Source organism: Eptatretus burgeri, chromosome 14, assembly GCF_056783735.1.
Source record: "Eptatretus burgeri isolate ZD-2024b chromosome 14, Ebu_testis_v1, whole genome shotgun sequence".
Taxonomy (NCBI): domain Eukaryota; kingdom Metazoa; phylum Chordata; class Myxini; order Myxiniformes; family Myxinidae; genus Eptatretus; species Eptatretus burgeri.
Genome location: NC_140974.1, coordinates 38,483,870 through 38,504,803, shown reverse-complemented (window position 1 = coordinate 38,504,803; position 20,934 = coordinate 38,483,870). Strand labels below are relative to the sequence as shown.

Genomic DNA, 20,934 nt, shown 5'->3' with positions numbered 1-20,934 from the left:
CTTCAATAGTTGTTGCAGTCCTGGCGATCACCCTTCCCTTTCCTGAAAGGCACAACAAGGCCCCTCCTCCAGTCAGTTGGGTTGATGCGTGTGTTCCAATCAGAGCACAGATCTACATGCAACAGCGTGAGTACAGCATTTCCATCAGCGTTGAGAAGTTCAGCATGAATGCCTCAGATCCCAGGAGCTTTTCCCCCTTTCATCTTGTTCACCGCAGTCTATGTTTCCACAAAGTAAGGCGGTTCGCAGTTGATTGGGGGGTAAGCAGTTGGGATATTACACCCCGGCCATACAAATCAACAACTGGTGGGTCAGCCTCGTACAACCGCTCAAAGTACCCGGCCCAGCAAGCCTCCACTTCAGACTCCTCTGTCAAGAGCTCACCACCCTCTGTTATAACGACAGTACACCGAGGGACAGGCTTGGAGGGACACAATGCACAAATTACTCTGTAAGCAGGACAAGAATCACTTGACCACAGGTGATACTCTACCTCTTCACAGATTCCATGCACACAGACCTCCTTGTCTGCCCTCAGAAAAGGTACAGTTTTACACCTCAACTTCCTGAACAGCTCATTTCTGCCATCAAGCCTGGCCCTGTGACTCTGGTCAATGATATCCATTGTCCCTTGGGAGGTAAAGTTGTTCTTCGCCTGACGGTGCGTTCCAAGACGACCACCGGCAACATAAAGGATAGTAGTCTCGAAGGCGCTCCACAACTCTTCAGGATCACCTGAAACACCCAGACCCCCAAATCCCAACTCAGCCTGTTTGCAAACTCCTCAGCTACTCTCTCATCCTTGAGCTTGCTGACATCTAGCCTAGGCTGGGATGGTATCACTCTCCAGGGCTTGAGCTGCAACTTCAGAGTTGCCACAACAAGCCTGTGTTCGGTATTGAGGAACTGAGCACTTTGGTAGACCCTGCAGTTATGGATCATCCTCCAGCGACCATCAACGAGCACATGGTCAATCTCATTTGCCATGCCACCAGCGTTGGAACACTAAGTCCAGTGATGAGGCTGTGGGAGCTGAAACCATGAGGTAGCCACCCTAAGTCCATGACTTCTTGCAAAGTCAAGGAACCTAGTGCGATTGTGGTTCACATTTCCAGACCCATGGGGACCAACACATGTCTCCCTATCAGTGCCATTTGATGCATTGAAATCCCCAAAGACTAGAAGAATATCTCGCCTGGGGCACTGATCAACCACAGACTCGTGTGCGGCATGCGGCAGAATTCCTCATTCACAGTGAGCTCACTCGCCTCAGTTTGGAGCATATACAGAGACCAGGGAAATGACACCCAAAGAGTGAGGAATCCTCAGTCTTGTAATGCACTCATTGACCAGTGTTGCCTCAATTATTATGGGAGTCAGATTATTGGATGCAGCTGCAGCAACTCCTTGGGCACGGTAACCATCAGAGCAACAAGACCATTAGTAGGTGTAATCATCCACCATGATCTCACCACAGTCTGCTCTCCGAACCTCAGAGTGCTGCATGACTAATGTTCAAACGCTGGAGCTCAGATGATAGCAGAGACAGGTGATCATCCTCTCTTAGAATGATGACATTCCAGGTACCCACCCAAAGGGACTGCCTCAGGTTAATCTGAGGAGACGCCGTATGGTGGACGAGACCTCAGCACCACCACAACACACACCACCACACCCCGACCCAGGAACTTTTTCTCCTATCATCAAAGAATGGGGTTCCTGAAGGCTTTGCCCCAATCTCATCATTTGGTGAGCTACCCTGCGACGGGCAGCTGGCACAGGAGGTACTCCAATAGAGTGGGTTTTTGCGTTCATTTGCATTTATATGTGTTTTGCAGCATGAAGTGTTTTCAGGTGGCCAGAGTGCAAATTCTGCCACCAACCTCCTAGAAAGAGTGAGCCCAGCTGTAGGAGGACATCCGCAGACATAGTTCGGTGCCAGATATGAATGGCATTTGGCTCACAAGGTGCTCCCCTGCCCTTTGACCGGTTTTGTTTTTAATCCTGCTGCTTGTGCATATCCATACACCCTCCTCACCAGGAAACGTTGTGGGGGAGATGGTTTCGTCAACAACAACCCAACCACGAAATAGGTTTGTGCTAGTTTACATGGTACCTGTAGCAATTCACAGATCTGATATGGCCTGTCCTGACAATAACTGTCATTAAGTGTTAGACACTGTCGTTAAATCTGTGTAAACATTGAACCAGCCTTGCAGATCATTGAACTTTGTTTGTATCATAAGGACAGATAAGGTTTGAGAATACCAGCTCTTACATGAGCCTAGCTGGCTGAAACGTTGATGCGAAGTTGCCATCAAGAGTGATACACTCTTTGCATGGATGGAGGAATTCTGTAGGGTCTCAGGTAGCCAAATCCACCAAAAAATTTTGGAAGGATAAAAATGGTCACGGATTCCACCAAAATGACCTTACTAAAATGTGAGGTTATTGAGAGACCTTCACTTAAATCCAAACATAATGTATTGAGGTTTGTCCCTAGAATTAGATTTGCAGGCTAACAAGGTGAAATGTTTTGCTGTGGCCGCTTCTCCACGTGACCGTGCACCACAGAGGGTAAGGGAAAGCTGCTCACTGGTGGGAGTGAGATGATGCTTGAGAGGAAGAAGGTGGATGTCTTAGAAATTCTAAGTACCATTGATACTGCGAGAAGTGGAGAGCCTTGACAGACCAGTGTGAGAAAGAGCAGAAAACATCCCCAGACCAACTGAAATGCTGCACTTTCCAGCATCTGGAAGGTTTGTAGAAGACAACAAGGGAGATGGAGGAGGAAAGGATGTCGCAAGGAGGGTTTATCATTAGCACATCCTCAAAGCGAGCTTGGCTGGCCCATTGGGTGCAATTCGAGCTGGAAAGCCAACTAATTGGATGATACCTGCTGCCTCACGTAAGGACTTTGCTGTGATGCGATGGTTTGTGGAGAGAGGCCCAACACCTGTAGCCAGCCAGCATTATGGCAGTTTTACATAACCATAATAAACGCCAAACTCAGATGGGTGGAAAGTGGATATATGAGTTGAACTTGTGAGGTGATGCAAAGTGAAGCCAGTAAGGAAAATGGGGATATCCTGTGGATATAATGCATTTGTTAAAAACACAATGTCTGGAAAGGCTGCATCCACTTTATTTTATTATTTTAGGTGAGGATGATTTTTTTCAAATGCTGAGAAATCAGCTCCACTTCATTGAAAGTAATGTTTTAATAATGGCAATATTAACTTGGTATGTACATTTGATGTCGTCATGTTATTTTATGGAGGGCCGGGTGTTGTGGAGTTGGGTTTCTTGACATTCTCTTTTCATACATATATTGAACCAGTTCATGTCCCCATCTTAAAACCCTGGCTCACGATGCAGGGAATCCAGATTTAAATCCTAAATGCCACTCGTTTGTCCATCGTATACTAATGTCCTTTTAATGCATGAAAAAGTACACCGATATCTTTGTCTTTGGGTGAATCTGATGGATGTAGAAGTTCCTCAATGACCTATAAGCGAGCTATAAAATAAATAAATAAACAAGAAAGATGTCTTGCTTAGCACAATACTTGCAAAATGCAAATAAAGAATAGTTGGCATAGAAACAGCAATTTGGAATTTTCGAAAATTTGACAGTCTTACATATTTGAATGTTGTGCGTAACAAATTTGGTGGATACATTTTCTAATTAAGGCCTAATCGATGTCTTGCATGTTTCGGATGGCATGGACCTCTGACTAGTTTTGACCAAATTCGACACAAATACTACACATACATACAAATAAGCTACATAAGTTTCATTCTGATATCTTGAAAAATTACCGAGTTATATATGGCAATAAATTCACAAAAAGTCCCATTTGATTGTAATGAGATGAAATTGTTGTCATAGAAACCATTGACATATCAAAATGGCTAAATTGATCATTCTGATTTATGGTGAACCAATTTCAGTGACTTTTGAAATGAGGTAATCCGCCCCAGATAGCTCAGCATGTGTGTACAGAAACCCCTCGTAGCAACATAAATTGGGGCATCCGAGGCATATTTCATGCTTCCCAGATAAGGATTGTGGAATGAAACAACTAAAAAAACTTTTAAAGAAGCCAAAAGCACTAGTCGACATACCTGCGAGAAAGTGTGCCTCTGCACAACAAAACATTCAGAGAACTTCCTGATCAACTCATCCAAAGAGTTGATATGTGGTAGTTTGTTTTGAAAATCCTCCTCACAATGTACGTCCATGAAAGACCGAAGGTTCATTGACTGGTGCATTCTAACCAAACTTTTGTGCTTCTTAGCACCGATGGAAAGGTTATATCTGGGGTTTGCCGATACACAGGGTATGTTTAAAATGATGATAATTACTATTAATCATGTTTTGGAGGAAAGGGGAAGGGTGCGTGGGAGTGGGAGGTGTATGGGTTGTGAACGTCGTTACAACTACATATTTTTAGGTTGGTTCTGGGACCACAATCGTAATAATACTCCATTCTTGCATCTATTGGTGCAAGAAGAAGCGTGCACATGTGTTATTACATCCACGGCTGCCACTAAAATGTACTAACACGAACAGAAATAGTACGAATCTGACACCTCTTATCCATGGATAGTTCTCGTATTCCTATATATTTGTGAGTTCAATTTGCATTCATATGAATGCAACAATTATGGTTAACCATCTTGAAAACGTCACTCTTTAGTCAAAATGCTGAAAATGATGTTTATAAGATGGTTTGAATCACAGATTTTGCGCTAGTAGCGGCAAGTTAAAAGTGCCCTGCGAAGTGAACCAAACAACTGTAAACGAACACACACACACACACACACACACACACACACACACACACACACACACACACACACACACACACACACACACACACACACACACCACATGCACACAAGGCCTCATGTAGCATCCATACATCATTTGAAAAGTCACGTATTCAGTGACGCAATATGTAAACCCTGTTCAAATTTCAAGTCAATTGGATGAAAAATGACGATTTTATGCAACCTTAACCTTTGATTGAGCCTTTGATAATTTGGACCTCAGAAATAATAGGCTTCTTCTTTTTGATTGGTGAACCAATTCATTTGACCCAAAATGCAAGTTATGTTAAAATGGCGTCAATAGGATGAGAATTGACGATTTATGTGCCCTTGACCTAATGGCCTCAAAAACTATCGGTTTTCAGCTTTTGACGAGCTCCATCAGTTGGTTATGTTTCGTGATTAAAGTTTTAGAATTACGACATGAAGGCAACTAACACATGGACAGACAAACATATGAGGACAACGGACATACAGTACTTCCGAATCTTCAATTTCATAACTAATCTGTACCTACAAAAGGCAAAACACTTCTCTCTCTCTCTCTCTCTCTCTCTCTCTCTCTCTCTCTCTCTCTCTCTCTCTCTCTCTCTCTCTCTCGCGCGCTCTCTCTCTCTCTCGCCCTCTCTCTCTCTCTCTCGCTCTCGCTCTCGCTCTCGCTCTCGCTCTCGCTCTCGCTCTCGCTCTCGCTCTCGCTCTCGCTCTCGCTCTCTCTCTCTCGCGCGCTCTCTCGCGCGCTCTCTCGCTCGCTCTCATTCTTTCTCTCACTCTCTCCACTCTCTCACTCTCACTCCAAACACAACTTTATGTGGGGAGTAACATAGGCTATGTTGCCACAGCCTCATGCAGGGGTGTGGGGGTTGGGGAGGGAGGTGTGAATTCTCAACGTGAATGTATACCATGCAGTGCCACCTGGTGATGGTGGCAGAGGGTATTACAATTTCATTTTTACCTCTGCCACCGAATGCGAAGGAGGTTGTTTTCACCCCTTTCTGTCTGTTTGTGTACAGGATATCTCAAAAACTTGGGGATGGATCCGGTTGACATTTTGTGGACAGGTTGGGTGTGTGACAAGGACAAACTGATTAGATTTTGGTGAAGATCCGTATCCGGATCTGGATACGAGAATTGCTTAATTTTTAAATGATTCTTCACCATTGAGAGATAGGGCCAAAAAGGACATAGTACTGTGTGGCATGATGTTTCAAAAATGTAATGGGCCTGATATCTTCTTGTGGATCAGACATTACGTGGCGGAGGTATGCGCTCTAACGAGTGCCCTTCTAGTTTTACCTGTAACGCTGAGGTTAAAGCACTCTTCACAGGGGTAAATTTGTCCTGTTTTTTTTTTTTTTTTTGCTGTATAGTTTTACTTTCCCGGGAGCGGGGGAGGTGTGGGGGGTGCAAGAGAGCTCCGTGGACTGAGAAGGGGGCAGGAGAGCCGGCGAGGTGGGGCAAGGTGGTGGGGAAGGGCAGGAAAGCTCTGGGCTGAGAAGGGGGAATTAGGGCTGGCAAGGCAGGGGGCAGAAGAGCTTTGTGGACTGAGAAGGGGGCAGGAGGGCTGGCGAGGCGAGGAGGGGGGCAGAAGAGCTTTGTGGACTGAGAAGGGGACAGGAGGGCTGGCGAGGTTTTGGGGGGGGAGGTTGTAAATGGTTTATAACGGTCATTTGAGGTGATGCCGGTTTGGATTTATCTAAAACTTGAAAGTGCCCACCCATCCCGTTCCCAAAATGCCCGTCCACATCCGCTTTGAGGAAAAAATAAAATTAGATGGTGTAAGGAGCGAAGAAGGGGACATTGTTAATGGGATATATTCATCACAGACTTTTTCGATGCTGAGTTGCAAATGATGTACAACAACACACTAAGAGGAAGATCAAAATATAAATGTAAAATGGAAAGCCCGTCCCCATTCAAAATGCAAAGCAGTTTGTATTCAGCCGTCTTCGTCTTTGTCTTCAGACATATCCAGGGACGGACACACGTGGAAATTGAAACAGAGCTCCAATCAGCCAATCAATGAAGCAATCTTTGTGATTGGCTACAAAGTGTTACTTATATTCACGTTTCTCTTCCCACGCAATGCTAGGTAAACCTGCGAGTAAGGCATAAAAATGAGGTTTCATTGCCATTCCGATTGTAAGATGGTATTATTCCTTGGACGAGCTTGGTTACCAGAAGCTCAGTCTTAACGGGATGATGCGGAGGTAGCGTCCTTGCCTTTGAGTTGTCTAGTCTCGGTTTGGTTCTTGGACAGACTCTAAACTGTTGCATTGGTGCATTATAAAGTGCTGTCCCTCGGATGAACATGAAGCTGGGTGCCACCTCTGCAAACATTTGTTATTGGTGGACGTGAAATATTCCATGTGGTCTATCAACAGGGAGTAGATGAGTTATCTTCACACTCCTGTTCTTTCCAACAGGGTACATTGCCCCCCTCCCCCCCCTCCAAAAAAAAATTATGCTACCTGTGCACAGGCTACGATACGATGAAGACCAGAAGATAAGAATCCAAATGTCTGAGATTGCGCTATCTTCAACATATTTGAATGGACAGCCTCTGAGATGGCCAGGAAATTATCTTCACCACTCGGTTACTATCGAATTTGCAAGGAAAGATCCATCAGGTTGGAGTGTGGACATCTGATGTTGAAGTTCTGCACTACTAAGGTTAGCTCATATGGTTTTCCAGATGTGGGATTGTGAACAGGAAATGGGCAAGGCAGTGTGATAGGTGGTAGAGCAGGGCATAGGGAGGAGGAGTGCGAACACTGAAAAGAGAATTGGCGATGGGCATTGAAATTATGATGATGATGATGATGATGATGATGATGATGATGATGATGATGATGGGTGTGATTTTAATTCTGCATTAAAACCTGCCACTTTCATTTGACTGCCTTACTCTTCCGTTGAACATAACTCCCTGGATGATCTCACATGAAGTTTGGTTGAGGTCTTTCACCATAATCACCACCAAACTACCCAATCCTCCTTTGCTTCCCAAAACTAGTTCATGATTTTGATGGGTAACATCATGGCTCTTGCACTGTTGTTCGTCTTTTGGCTGCTCCCGTTAGGGGGTCGCCACAGTGGATCATCCGTTATGATTCGCATACTGATTTGGCGTAGGTTTTACGCCCAATGCCCCCTTCCTAACGCAACCCTGGTCGCCTCTTATGACACAGGGATAAGGATTGGGTTTTGCCACGATTCCGGGCTGCCCTACACCTTCTCATAGCGCGGCCCAGGGCAGAGCTCCCGTGCTCAAGCGATCCTCAAACCCAAGCCTCCGAGTAGCCGGATTACAGGCACACGCCACTATGCCCGGTATCATGGCTCTTGCACTGTCTTTCAAAATATTTTCATTCATATCTTAATCTGGCTGAAACCCCTTCACCTCGTTGCTTCATCTTGTTGCGATACATGATAACTTGAGAAGACCCTGGTCAGTATGCTGTGCACATATTTCACGACTAATGAAAACAAGTCAAGAAGCAAAACAGAGTGAATATTCAACCTCTAGCACCAACCTTGAATACATGCATGAAAGGAAATAGTGAATTTTCATTTAATTATTTTACTTGCAAAGGTAACCAGTGTGGCCAGGCAACATGGGATCTCCTCCCACCCCTTACCCTCGCTCATCCCACCCCTCCCCCTGCCACCTTCCTCAGGAGTCACTCCTTCCCCTCTTTCATCCCACACTATCCCCTGCCTCCTCCCACCCACCCCCTTCTGGACTCCCATCCTACCCCATTCCCCTCCCTCCTCCCACCCATCTCTTCCCCTCCTGGACTTCAACTCCACCGCTTCCCCACTCTCATCCCACCCCTTCTCCTGCCTCCTCCCACCCACTTCCCTCCCTCCGTACTCCTACCCCACGCCCTCCCTTACCCCCTCCCTTACCTCCTCCCTTACCTCCTCCCTCCAGACACCCACCCCTTCCCCATGACAGGTGGTGGCTCATGTGTTTATGTCATGAATTATCTTTTTTAACCCCTAGTAAGGTGTATTGTGATTACAAAAAAAATGTGATTAACCTTGATTGCTCAAGGGATTAGCATCAGAAACAAACGTCTCATTCGCTTTTATATTGAAGACTTTCATATCAAAGATAACATCGCTCCAAGCTCCTAATGAAACGAAATAACATCCAAAATGAAGGCAGATCACACAAAAAGGTGAGACAATTCAAAGCCAGGCAAGACAGCTTTGTGTGTGTGTGTGTGTGTGTGTGTGTGTGTGTGTGTGTGTGTGTGTGTGTGTGTGTGTGTGTGTGTGTGTGTGTGTGTGTGTGTGTGTGTGTGTGTGTGTGTGTGTGTGTGTGTGTGTGTGTGTGTGTGCCTTTCGGCCATCCTGCCGTAGTGTGGGAATTCATTGCTTTGTAGCCATTGAAATCATTTTTCAATTCTCTCTTAAACTCGAAGGTCACTTGTCCCATTATTTTATTCATATCCTCTAATTTATTTTGCCTTCCTAACTCTGGGGATGTCCCCACCGGAGAACCGAGCCGCGGCCGCCATGCCTACTGCTCACGCTGCGGGAGCCTTCATCTGTTTAATTATTCTTGTTTCACTCAATAAGTTACACTCAAGCCTGGTGTTGGCTTAGTAGTTCGGGTGGCAGCTTGGGATCCTAGGGTCCTGAGTTCAAGTCCTTTTGGCCGCTGAATTAAAATACACCAGGAGGTTGACTCAGCCTGTCATCCTTCTGAGGTCGGCAAAATGAGTACCAGTGTACTGGTAAGGGGGACACTGCATCAGCGGCATAGCCGTGTCCCAACCAATGATGCAACCAGCAGCCACAGGCTGCACTCAATAGAAAGAAAGAGAGAGTTACACTTTTGGCGATAACAGCAGAAAAACAGAACAGTAGAAAAAGTTAAATTTAATGCTTTGGAAATTTCACATTTTATTGTGTAAATATGGAGAATGAGGTTGCACAACCTTCCTTGGAGTTTATAAGATATACGCTAAGTTATAATAATCAGTAATTTCTTTAAATTTTCAGATTTCACTCCAGATTTTGACACTTATCTGGTCCATGAGATCCGATCCTCAAATCCTAAAACACATTTCGATTATATACTTTATTTAGTCCGTGAGAAGGGATCGTGTTTCCAAGGCAAAGCTTTTTGAGTTGGTTGAATCAAAATGGCACGGCTATGACCCCTGCGAGATGAAGTTGGGCTGATCAAGGATGAGCCTTTCATGAAGGTGAGCCATTAATTTTATCTTCAAAAGGGATGTTTAAATTTACCCAAACACTCAATTTTCATTTCTGCACTCCTTTGGCATTCCCTTGGTATGCATACCGATTTTTGGGCTGCTAGGTTTCATTGTTTTGGAGTTATGGAAGAAACACACACATACACTGACTGACTGACTGACTGACTGACATGCACTCACATTTATTATATGTATAGATGACTGTTTATTTGATGCTCGTTCATTTTGTCTCGTCAAAAAAATGAATGCATAAAGTAGAGTAGTAGACCTTCAACAAACTTTCTTAATTCAACCAATGGGGCAGTTCTCACGATAGGCCTTCATGTGTTAATCCTGTGCTCAGTAATAAAAATCGAACACTTTATTCTCATCATATTTTGGTTTCGACTACAAATTGTTTTTGCCCAAATTTTCACATTTAAGTGGGATATGATATTCATGCGGAAACCTGTTATAACATGTGAATTTTTTTTAACAGATGGCATGGAACGTGAGGGTTAATGATGATCCATGGTTCCCTAAATTGAAGATCTCCAAAAACTAAAGGTTGCTTCAACTTTGTATCCATAAAATTGGGTTCACTTATAAAATAGGACGTTCTACACACAGCCATAGAATGCCTTCTAACAATAGATAAACTTTTGAGTCATAATTGCTGCAAAACTTATCATTATTGCAAAACTAAAAGTTGTAATCAAATAATTTTCTATCTCTTTCTGGGTCCACCTTCTGCCCTTCCGGCTATCAATTAGATTAATAATTATGTTGAAAAAATGACTATAGATAACAAATCATTTAATGAGCACAACCCACCACGAAACTTATAAAGGGTGCTAATGCAGAATTTATTTTAACTTACAGCTGGTGTGTTTAGTTCTGGTTTTTCGTTGATAAAGACGATAAATGAACGACCATCAGAAGCAGGGCATCCAAGGCAAAACATGATTGAAGTGATTCTGAATCTGTCGCTTTCCTGAACGAAAAAAAGAAAGAAGGTTTTCCTGAGAAGCTGCGATGGCCGGAGATGGATGTTGTAGGGCACGAAGCAACGAATGTGATTTCTCGTGTTCTAGATGTTGAACTATCCTTGGCCAGGCCACAGGATAGATCTTCTTTCCAGTGTAAGTCCAGGACAGGTATTTTTATTGTTATTGTTTATACGCCATCAGCAATGATTGCCTTCATGGGCATTGCCACTTAACCATGTATTTGATGTTCTGTACTTATTGGCTGTAATTAACCAAATTTATATATGTAGATATTGAAGCTGATGATCTAATTGAAAATAATTTGGAGGAATGAGAGTTAATTACATCGGCATTAAATCTTCCTGAGGATTTTTTTTTTTTTTTTTTGCATAACTATCCTGATTTTCAGGAGTGGACATTTTTGTGTTTTGCACAGTGAATGCCTTTTACAGATTTTGGTTCATGATGTGCAAATTTCCTCAACCAACCATGGTCATCGTCACCACACCAGAATCACCAGGCAGTAACTGCTCATATAGCTTTGTTCTTCTATAAAGCACATATATAAAAAGATTGTGTGAAGCAATATTTGAGAGCGACAGGTAAGGATATTGGCTATGAGCTTTTGGGGGAAAATCTCTGGCAGGCTGTGATAGTGTGTTGTGTTGTGGAATTTGACCTCAGCATTGGTGGGATGGTGGTGGTGCAAGTCATAATCCATAAACTGATGGGGTTGCCATTGGAGGCATGGAACATTTGACTTGGATTGAGTGAACGTAGCACAAAGGCACACCTTTCAAAAGGAGTATTTATCAATCATTAAAAGACTGAGAGGATGGGCCAGGGCATATGGAGCAAGGCTAACATCGATCGAATGACTCCGACACCCAAGCCATTGAAATGGAAATGCTCCTCAAGTTCTGGCAACAAAAGAACAAAACTTGAAGCAAAATGTTGAAATTGCTCGGGCGATTATGCCTTGTGTCCCGGTAAATGCAATAATGCCGATGTGATGTCACAAACATTAATAAATCTATTATGTAATTGCTGCAATTACGATGAGGATTAAATGATTTATTTTCTCGCAAGTAACATTCATAGGCTCGAACGAAAACAACTGCATCACAAAGGAATTGTTCTTCAACAGAATAGACTAAGCTTCACTTTATCAAGTTTAAATTATTTCTCATCTCCTGACAATTTATACTTTATACCTCTCCTTAATACAGTCCAATGTGGTACTCTTGTTTGCTACATTTGGCTGATGCAACTTTGTTTATTTTATGTCCCAGTGATTTTTTTTTTGTATACCTTGTCAAGGCTCGTATGAGAGTGAACACACAACACACAGCGAGGGGGGGGGGGGATGAGACAAGAGGGTGGGAGTGAGAACACAGTGGGGGAACAGAGACATTAGGAGATCTGTGGAAGGGGGAGGGATGGGATGGGGGACATGGGGTATTCAAGATGTATATTACAGGGACTTTCAGGAAGAAAAGCATAGAATTTAAAGGAGGTGGGTTTGGGTGTCCAATGATTCTTGAAACTTTTGTCAAGGTGTATGCTTGTTTCGTAGAAGGAAACCACCCTGATTAATACAGTATGCAGTTTTCAGCCGATTGGAAGTTGATGGGGTTTTGGTTGATCCTGAAAGGATTGGGCGGACCACTTTAGAAGGGTTGGGAGAAGAAATGGAAAATGAATGACCATTTTGATACCTTGTTTTGTTTCCTGAACTTGCACCACAGGTGGATGCAGCAACAACTTTCCGTAACTCCTCAGTCCTTCCACTACCACCTCATGCATTCTTGCTTGAAAATCTTGGATTGGCAACCATCACCTTCTTCCTACCCCTTCCACGTCCTAGTGTAAGCATCATCTATTTCTCTATGGTCTTTTTTGTAATCATAAGAACTTGTTCTTCTTTTTATGAAGTTGTTAAAAAAAATTCCTCCAATTATATCATCATAAGCTTTGGTTTCTACTTTGAAAACATGGAATGTTAAGGCCCGGTCACACCTTGACGTTTTAGCCAGCGATGGCAACGTATTAAAATGTATGTACAACGCTGGCTTACGTTGAACTTTTGATGTTTTTTTTTAAAGATTCGGATGTATTCATAGCGACTTGGTCTTATGTATAACGCATTGGTAACGGACACAGAACGTTTTGTTGTGTTATAGATAACTTATACCAACGAATGCTGAACCTGTTGTCGGCCTACACAACCGATGCCCAACGATAGTTTAACTTAGGCATAGCGCGTTGCACGCATCGCCGACGATGTCGTGACGTAGCTTATTAAAAGGCTGATGCACAACGATTCGAATCATAACTGCCGTAGAAATGGAAGTGTCAACATCGCGGTCACACCTTGGCGATCTTGCCAGCATATGCTGACCTAAGAAAAATGTGTCAAAAACGTTGGGGCACGTCAAATACGGTATGAGTAAGTTTGGTATACGTGAGTAGAACGCTAAAGTACGCTATCATACGTCGTAGTAAGTAGAGTACGTCAAGAAATTTTAAACATGTTCAAAATTTTACGACGTACTCTGCGTATGACACACGTTCCGCATGCGATGGGGATAAGTTTTACACACGATATGTGGACGCTTACACACGTCCACAAAGGCTACTTATAAGCTACTCATAAGTCAAAACACGTCGCGGTAATGTCTTTTTTACACGAAACTTATTTCTAACTTATGTTTGACGTGCTTTGAACCAATTCTTTACGTAGTCCCAACACACATCGACGTATGTAGACGTATTACAATGACGTCTTCCGGAAGACAAAAAAAATAAATGAACGTGTTTCTAGGTTACAACTGCCATATAAAGACGTGTTCCCAGCGGTTTTGGGAATTGGTAGATAAAAATGGTGTTCATAAAAGGGGAACCCAACAGTGTTTTCGAGTCCTTCTTCAGTCGATGTCCATGTCAGCAGTAACAGTATCAGTATCAGTATTAGTATTAGTAGTAGTTTGTTTATGTTGGCAGTAGTATGTGAGTGTGAGGGGGAGGGTGTGGGTTATGATGGATCCTCCTTGCTTCCCCGTATCCACAGGTAGGAGACATCTTTTCACCATTGTTCGAAGTTCTTCGCGGCTAATTTTTTATGGGGCTTTTTCAACAATGAGCTCTAGCTTGTTTTTACGATTTAGGTCTATTCATAATGGGTTGGACAAATGCACAATGAACTAATAATGTGCATAGAGTGCTTTGATTACTTATAGATACGATATACCAACGAATAATTATCGTGAAGCCAGCGTTCACAAACTATGCCCAACGATAGCCTAACTTATCCATATCGTGCGGCAGTTTATCTTTGCTGGTGACGTGGGGTTTGCTATTCATAGGCTGCCACTCAACGATTTAAATGGCTGCATCTCCACGATTGAAAGTAGACGCTTGCGCTCAACAATTGGATTTTTTTACACTCAACGACTTTTAAACGGTACCACTCAGCTGTTTTCATTGTTTACAATGAACGATTTAAATTGCTGTCACTCGCCTTTGTTTTTTGACGCTGGGGTTTGGACATTTGAAGCGTTTCTTCTGAACGTGTTAAAACGCTCAAACTCGACTATTTTAAATAGACGCTGCCGATGGACAATTGGAATCATAGCCAAGCTAGACATCGAAGTGTGAACATCCTCGTCATGCTGAAGAAAAGTTTGAAGAATGCTGCAAATAAGTGTCCTGGCCGTGGCCGTGGACGCTGATGCAAGGACGATCCATTATACCGACGTCTTTCAGCCTATGAGTAACTTAAAAGTAACGTCTGTCGATGTGTGGCAACGATCGCGTAACGTGCCAACAACACGTTAATCATAGGTTAGAAATAAGTTTCGGGTACGCTAAACATTACCTCGGCGTGTCTCAACTTATGATTAACTTACAAGTAGCATGTGTTGACGTCTGTCAACGATCGCAGACTGTGCATACAACTTGTGGCCAGCGTAGCGGAACGTGAGTCATACGCCGCCATACGTCGTGAAATTTCAAGCATGAAAAAATTTGAGGACAACCGCAAAGTACAACGTTTAAAGCCAGCGTCCAACGACGTATGGCAGTGTTTTTCAGTGTGCTCTCAATGTTATCGAAACTTACCCATAACGTATTCAACGTGTGCCAGCGTTTTAGAAAAAAAAATCAAAAATCGGCATAAGTTGGCTAAAACGTCAAGGTGTGACCGGGCCTTTACACATGCGGTGGGGGTGACGGAATAGCAGTGGGGGTGAGGGAGTATAGAGGCCGAAGGAATAAAACGAAAAAATGGCTTGATTAGGGAAAACAAATAATAGGCTGGCTCTTTCAGGAGGGAAATAATTCGTACAGGAGGGACATTTACGGAGCACAAAGAACTGTGTGTGTGTGTGTGTGTGTGTGTGTGTGTGTGTGTGTGTGTGTGTGTGTGTGTGTGTGTGTGTGTGTGTGTGTGTGTGTGTGTGTGTGTGTGTGTGTGTGTGTGTGTGTGTGTGTGTATATGTGTATATGTGTTTCGTTGGTTGTCTTCTTATGTGGGTTTTTCGAAGGTGGAAAGAGCCCCTTAGGTCTCAAAGTAACCTTCGAGTGTGCGTGTATAAACATACATACGTGTGTGTGTGTGTATGTGTGTCGTTGGTTGTTGTCTTCATATGTGGGTTTTTCGAAGGTGGAAAGAGCCCCTCAGGTCTCAAAGTAACCTTCGAGTGTGCATGTATAAACATACGTGCGTGTGTGCGTGTGCGTGTGTGTGTGTGGGTGTGTGTGTGTGGGTGTGTGTGTGTGTGTGTGTGTGTGTGTGTGTGTGTGTGTGTGTGTGTGTGTGTGTGTGTGTGTGTGTGTGTGTGGGCGCGCGCGCGCTTACCACTTATCACAAATAAAATATTCAGAAAACAGTTTGTGGATTTTTGTACAGTAAATAACAATAAATTATTGAAGTAATCGACACCATTAATATTAATGGGAATTACAAAAAAACACAATAAAAGTTGTAAATTGGTGAATACGTGAAATTAGTTTTCATCAGCTTGTTCCCTTGTTTGAAAGTCTCGAAGTGGGTTAAGAATGGTGCCAAGGAAGCAACTTTCAACAGAACAGTGTGTGAAGATCCAAACTTTGTGAGAAGAGCACACTATGAACAAAAGACCAGAAAACCTGAAGATTTCCTGCAGTGGCATGAGGTACACTTTGCAACACCTGGAATAAACTGGCTTGGTACAAGAAAATAAAAGGCCAGGAAGACCCAGAAGAACTTCCCCAGGCAAGACGAGCCCAAGGCCAGTTGTTCAGCGTACACGAGAGAAGAAATTCAAGTTGGCAGCTGGCAAATGAAATGAGAGCAGATCTGAGCATTACCATCTCGCCCAGCACTGTTTACAGAAGGGTGATTGCGGTGCTAAGCCTGGTGTTGGCTTAGCAGTTAGGGTGGCTGACGTGGGATCTTTGGGTCTTGAGTTTGAGCTCCTGTTACCGTTGAATTAACACCAGGTAGGTTGAATGGTAAGTCATCGCCCTGTACTCCGCTCCTGCCAATCGGAGCCAGAGGTACTGATAACTGTGGGCTAACCAATGGGGGCTCAGATTACCATTGACGTCATAACTGATGAACCAATCAGTGTCAATCTTACATAGACAAGCTAATATATATGCACGCTCTCTCACTTCCTGGTTCTCTTGCTGTGATTCAACCTTGAGAAGTACAGCACCAAAAGCTTTGGTTATTACGTCTAGTTTGTTTTCACACACCAAATGCACACATGCGCATGCATGCGCACACACACACACACACACACACACACACACACACACACACACACACACACACACACACACACACACACACACACACACACACACACACACACACACACACACACACCTACACACACACACACCTACACACACAGACACATATATATTCAGTAAGTCGTCAACTTACGACCTATGCGACTAAAATTCGACTTTAAGACTGATCAACTTTACAACCACGCCCGCGACCGCGATATGTACTGTATGTCTGGCCACGACTGCTCCGCGTCTGGCAGCGCGAGTGTTGCCCAGCTGGGCACACGACAGTTTCCGCCCCAGCGCTCGCCAGTGCTAGCGTGTTAGCGTGGTCTCGGTATAGCGCAGTTTATCCGTATCCGTTTTTGTCTTAAAATTTTTACTTCAAACCCCCAAGATGTCTATCAAGAGGAAATTATCTTTGTCTACTCCTCAACCTGCCAAGAAGGAAAGAAAGGCCATTGATATCGCCATGAAAATGCAGGTGAACAAACAGTGCGAAGGAGGAAAGAAAGTGAATGCGATCGCACGTGATCTTAAGTTATCACACTCTACTGTGTCGACGATTTTGAAAGATAAAGAAAGGATTCATGAAGCTGTGAAAGGTTCTGCACCCATGCGATCGACAGTTATAATGACGCAACGGATCAGGCCCATCCATAATATTCATATGGTAATTTTTGCATAGGCCTATACACTATAAATAAAGGTAAAAATCAAGGTTGGCCGACACGACCAAATCAACTTACGACTGGTCGGTCGTAACCGATCGCGGTCGTAATTCGACGACTTACTGTATATACGAATCGTCAGCGACAGTGCAGACAGGAACTCCCACAATCAAGGTTCACCAATAAGTGATGAAATTGGTCTGGCAGCTGAGAGGGTGTGTATCATTTGGATTCTCAAATATGTACTACTTGCAAATGTCTTCACAGCTGCAGAGGAACTTGGGTAAAGTTTGAAATGGCAAAGGGCTTACCTTTAGGTAGCTTTTCATGGTTGCTTTATGCAACTTCTTTGGCTGGAAAAGCATGGAGATTAATATTGTCGTGGGGGTGGCCGGCCCAGGTTACCCCTCTCCCCCCCCCCCCGACCCAATTTGTGGTGCCAGGCAGTTAACACCAACAGCTGCCGGACGGCCGAGCGGTTCCTTTTTATTTGGAGGCGGACACGTTGATCGTCGGAGATTTTAACACGTGCTCGAAGGGCATGGGGCGCAATTGTGGACAGGCGGAGGAGCACAAGCAATGAAACGAATGCGCAGGGGGTTTATCCTCAAACCCCACTACAAATACACAAATACAGTTTCTTTTAATGAACATTAACAAACATTTACAAAGGACAATAATTGAAAAGGTAATGATAATGATAGTAAAGTAAATAAATCCTACAGTCAAGGCACCTCTCACACAGACTCAAATACAGACAATGGGGAAACAAAATAAAAATAAAACCTTTCCTTTCAACTGTTCTTGTACTTAGCTTGGCCCAGAGCTGGTCTTTTTGGAACTTGGAATCGAGGCGTTTCCGCCAGGACATGCATACACGCGCAAAATGGCACTTCTCTTGTATCAGGACAAACGTACGCCAGGCAATCCGCATGCGGCACTCCACACCAAGTCTCAGAGCCTCAGTGTAACGGCTTCATGTGCTCCGATCATCCTCACCGACTCAATCAAGAGCCAAAGGCCAGCATCTTGCTTCACCCCGCGAGCCACATCACATCAACACAAATAAAATGTCCGTGTTGTCGTCCTCGGCATGCGCTCACCCTCCTCTCTCAACATTGTGCCTCATGCCTCCGCTCTGATCACGGCTCTCCAAAAATGTGCAAGCCCGGAACTCCCGCCTCCGATTCTCTTCCGAATCAACTCTGCCTCGTGCGTTTCTCACACTGACGTCGTATGTGCACTCTGCTGATCTCTCGTCCTATACAGTAGGAAGCCTCCCACAATGCACAAGCCAACCATCCTCTTTGATCATGCCTATATCCTCCACCTCCGGGGCATGGCCTGCTCGCATGAAACCCGGGAAGGCACGGCCTCTGCCTGCTCGGCACGCCTGCTTGTTCGTCTTCATGGTTTTGGTTATAAAGACATAGGGAAAAGTCACAAAGAGGCGATTATATATTGGGGAAGCTTATTCTTAAACCCTATCTAATTAACACGACACCACCCCCTCATGTGGTGACACGTAACTCTTAAGCTCACATTTTCCCTACTTAATCACATCGAGATGCCTACTTCACGTCCATGGACCAAACTACTCCACACAATGCGATATTCCCTATTAAATTCTTCCATCTACCCCCACAACCATAACAACATATGTAATGGAAGAGCACGGAGCTTTAAGTCTATTGGAGCTTGGGGGAGTGCTCGTCACGCTCCATACATTTCGATTTACCTGCCGATCGCACCACGTGCCTTCTGGTTCATTGGTTTGCATTCGCAGGAACAATTGTCTGGGTGGCAGACGGACTATTGTTCTTTGTTGATTATGCGGTGTTACTGTGTGAGACAGAATCTGTGGATGATCCTCACCAATTCACCATTACAGCCAGTTGGTACAATTCCTTATATTACTTATCATTTTTTCGACCCTGCAAATCACTTTTAATACAATATCAATCATGCATGCCGCTTGTACATAACACTAGCAGGGACCCACGGAACTAAAATCTTCCCTTTTTGGGGTAGCGGTGTATAACGAAGCGCTGTATCACATGCTCCCGAAGGTTTATGTTTACTGCTAACAACCCAGCATTAATTTTAGTCATCCGCACACTTATTGCCAAAAAATAATGTTATGAATTTGTTTTATGTTCCCAGAGGATCAGATAAGCCTGGTGTTGACTTAGTAGTTAGGGTGACTGGCTTGGGATCCTAGGGTCCAGAGTTTGAGCCCCATTGACTGCTGAATTAACTCCAGGTGGGGTTGACTCAGCCTGTCATCCTTCCAAGGTCAGTGAAATGAGTACCAGTGTGCTAGTAGAGGGGAACAGCATCAGCGGCACAGCCGCACTCCACAAAATGATAGCTACCCGGCAGCCAAAGCTGCCATATGCAAGAACAGAGAGAAAGGGTTGGATGTTGAAGTGAAAATAAATTATAAATTGCAAAATAAAAGTGTCAATGCTGTGCATGAAAGGGACAACGAGGAAAAAAACGTGTTGTTTTATGTGATCAGTGCACAACAACATTGTGAAAATCAGTACACCACATCTCACTAAAACAAACGTTGCGAATTGGCATTCTTGGGGCATCGCCTTTGTTTCCATTGGCATTATTTATGCTTTGTGATGGTGAACAATAGGGATAATCCGTAAAGAAAAAAAAGATGTTTTATTTCAGTGGCAGATCGAGGTGGAAGTGGGGGGGGGGGGTAGAAGGAATGTGGGCCCCTAATAATTCAATTTTTACATCTAGTCTACGTTTGTTGTAATGAACTATAAAAGGTTTTGTTTACTAAGTCGAAGTAGTCCATTTTATGTTTTATAAAAGCAACATTTTCTTGGGAGTTATTAACCCTCCAAATGTCACTCTGGATCTGTCGCTGAGTTTATACGATCTCACTGTAAACAACGTTGCAGGTTTGTTGAATGGTCAGTCTTCAGCATGTTCAAATCTCACACTAAACAGCGTTGTGTGTTAGTGGATCTGCAGCATGATCAGTCCCTCTCCTTATCCGGAATTCATTCTGGTTGGCAAAAATGCACAGATCGAGTAGGTCTCCTCCCCTACTCACTACAACGTACAGCTTGTCCGTGTGTAACAACACTGGTGGGAAGCAGGACTCCACACCGCCGCAGGCTCTGACCCTGGCTTGTGTTGATCGGTATCACAAAGGCCAGCCTGACCGGAAACTGTCCACGGCAGAGTTCGACATGAAGATCCTTGTCAGAACTAAAATGGAGAAAGAAGAATTCTACGAATATGGAGAATAGACCCAGCACGCTCACCGCCGAGCATCCGTGCCTCAAGAATACGCACACAAGGAAAATAGACGCAGGTGGAGGCCATTCGGCCCATCGTGCTTTCGCCACATCAACACCACACCAATTTATCAACACCAGATCAAAACAAGAAAGATACACAAAAAACATTTTTTTGAAAGTG

The 20,934-nt window shown here is 44.0% G+C and overlaps 1 protein-coding gene across 5 annotated transcripts in view; it reads left to right on the top strand.

Moving 5' to 3' along the window:
• The window catches only part of NAALADL2 (N-acetylated alpha-linked acidic dipeptidase like 2), a 363,340-nt gene that overhangs the window by 294,212 nt on the left and 48,194 nt on the right, over positions 1–20,934 (top strand). For all 5 annotated transcript variants that reach the window (XM_085854415.1, XM_085854417.1, XM_085854419.1 and 2 more), the window contains one exon: positions 12,784–12,903. In XM_085854415.1, coding sequence (XP_085710541.1) covers positions 12,784–12,903 — 120 coding nt within the window. The remainder of the gene's footprint in view (positions 1–12,783; positions 12,904–20,934) is intronic.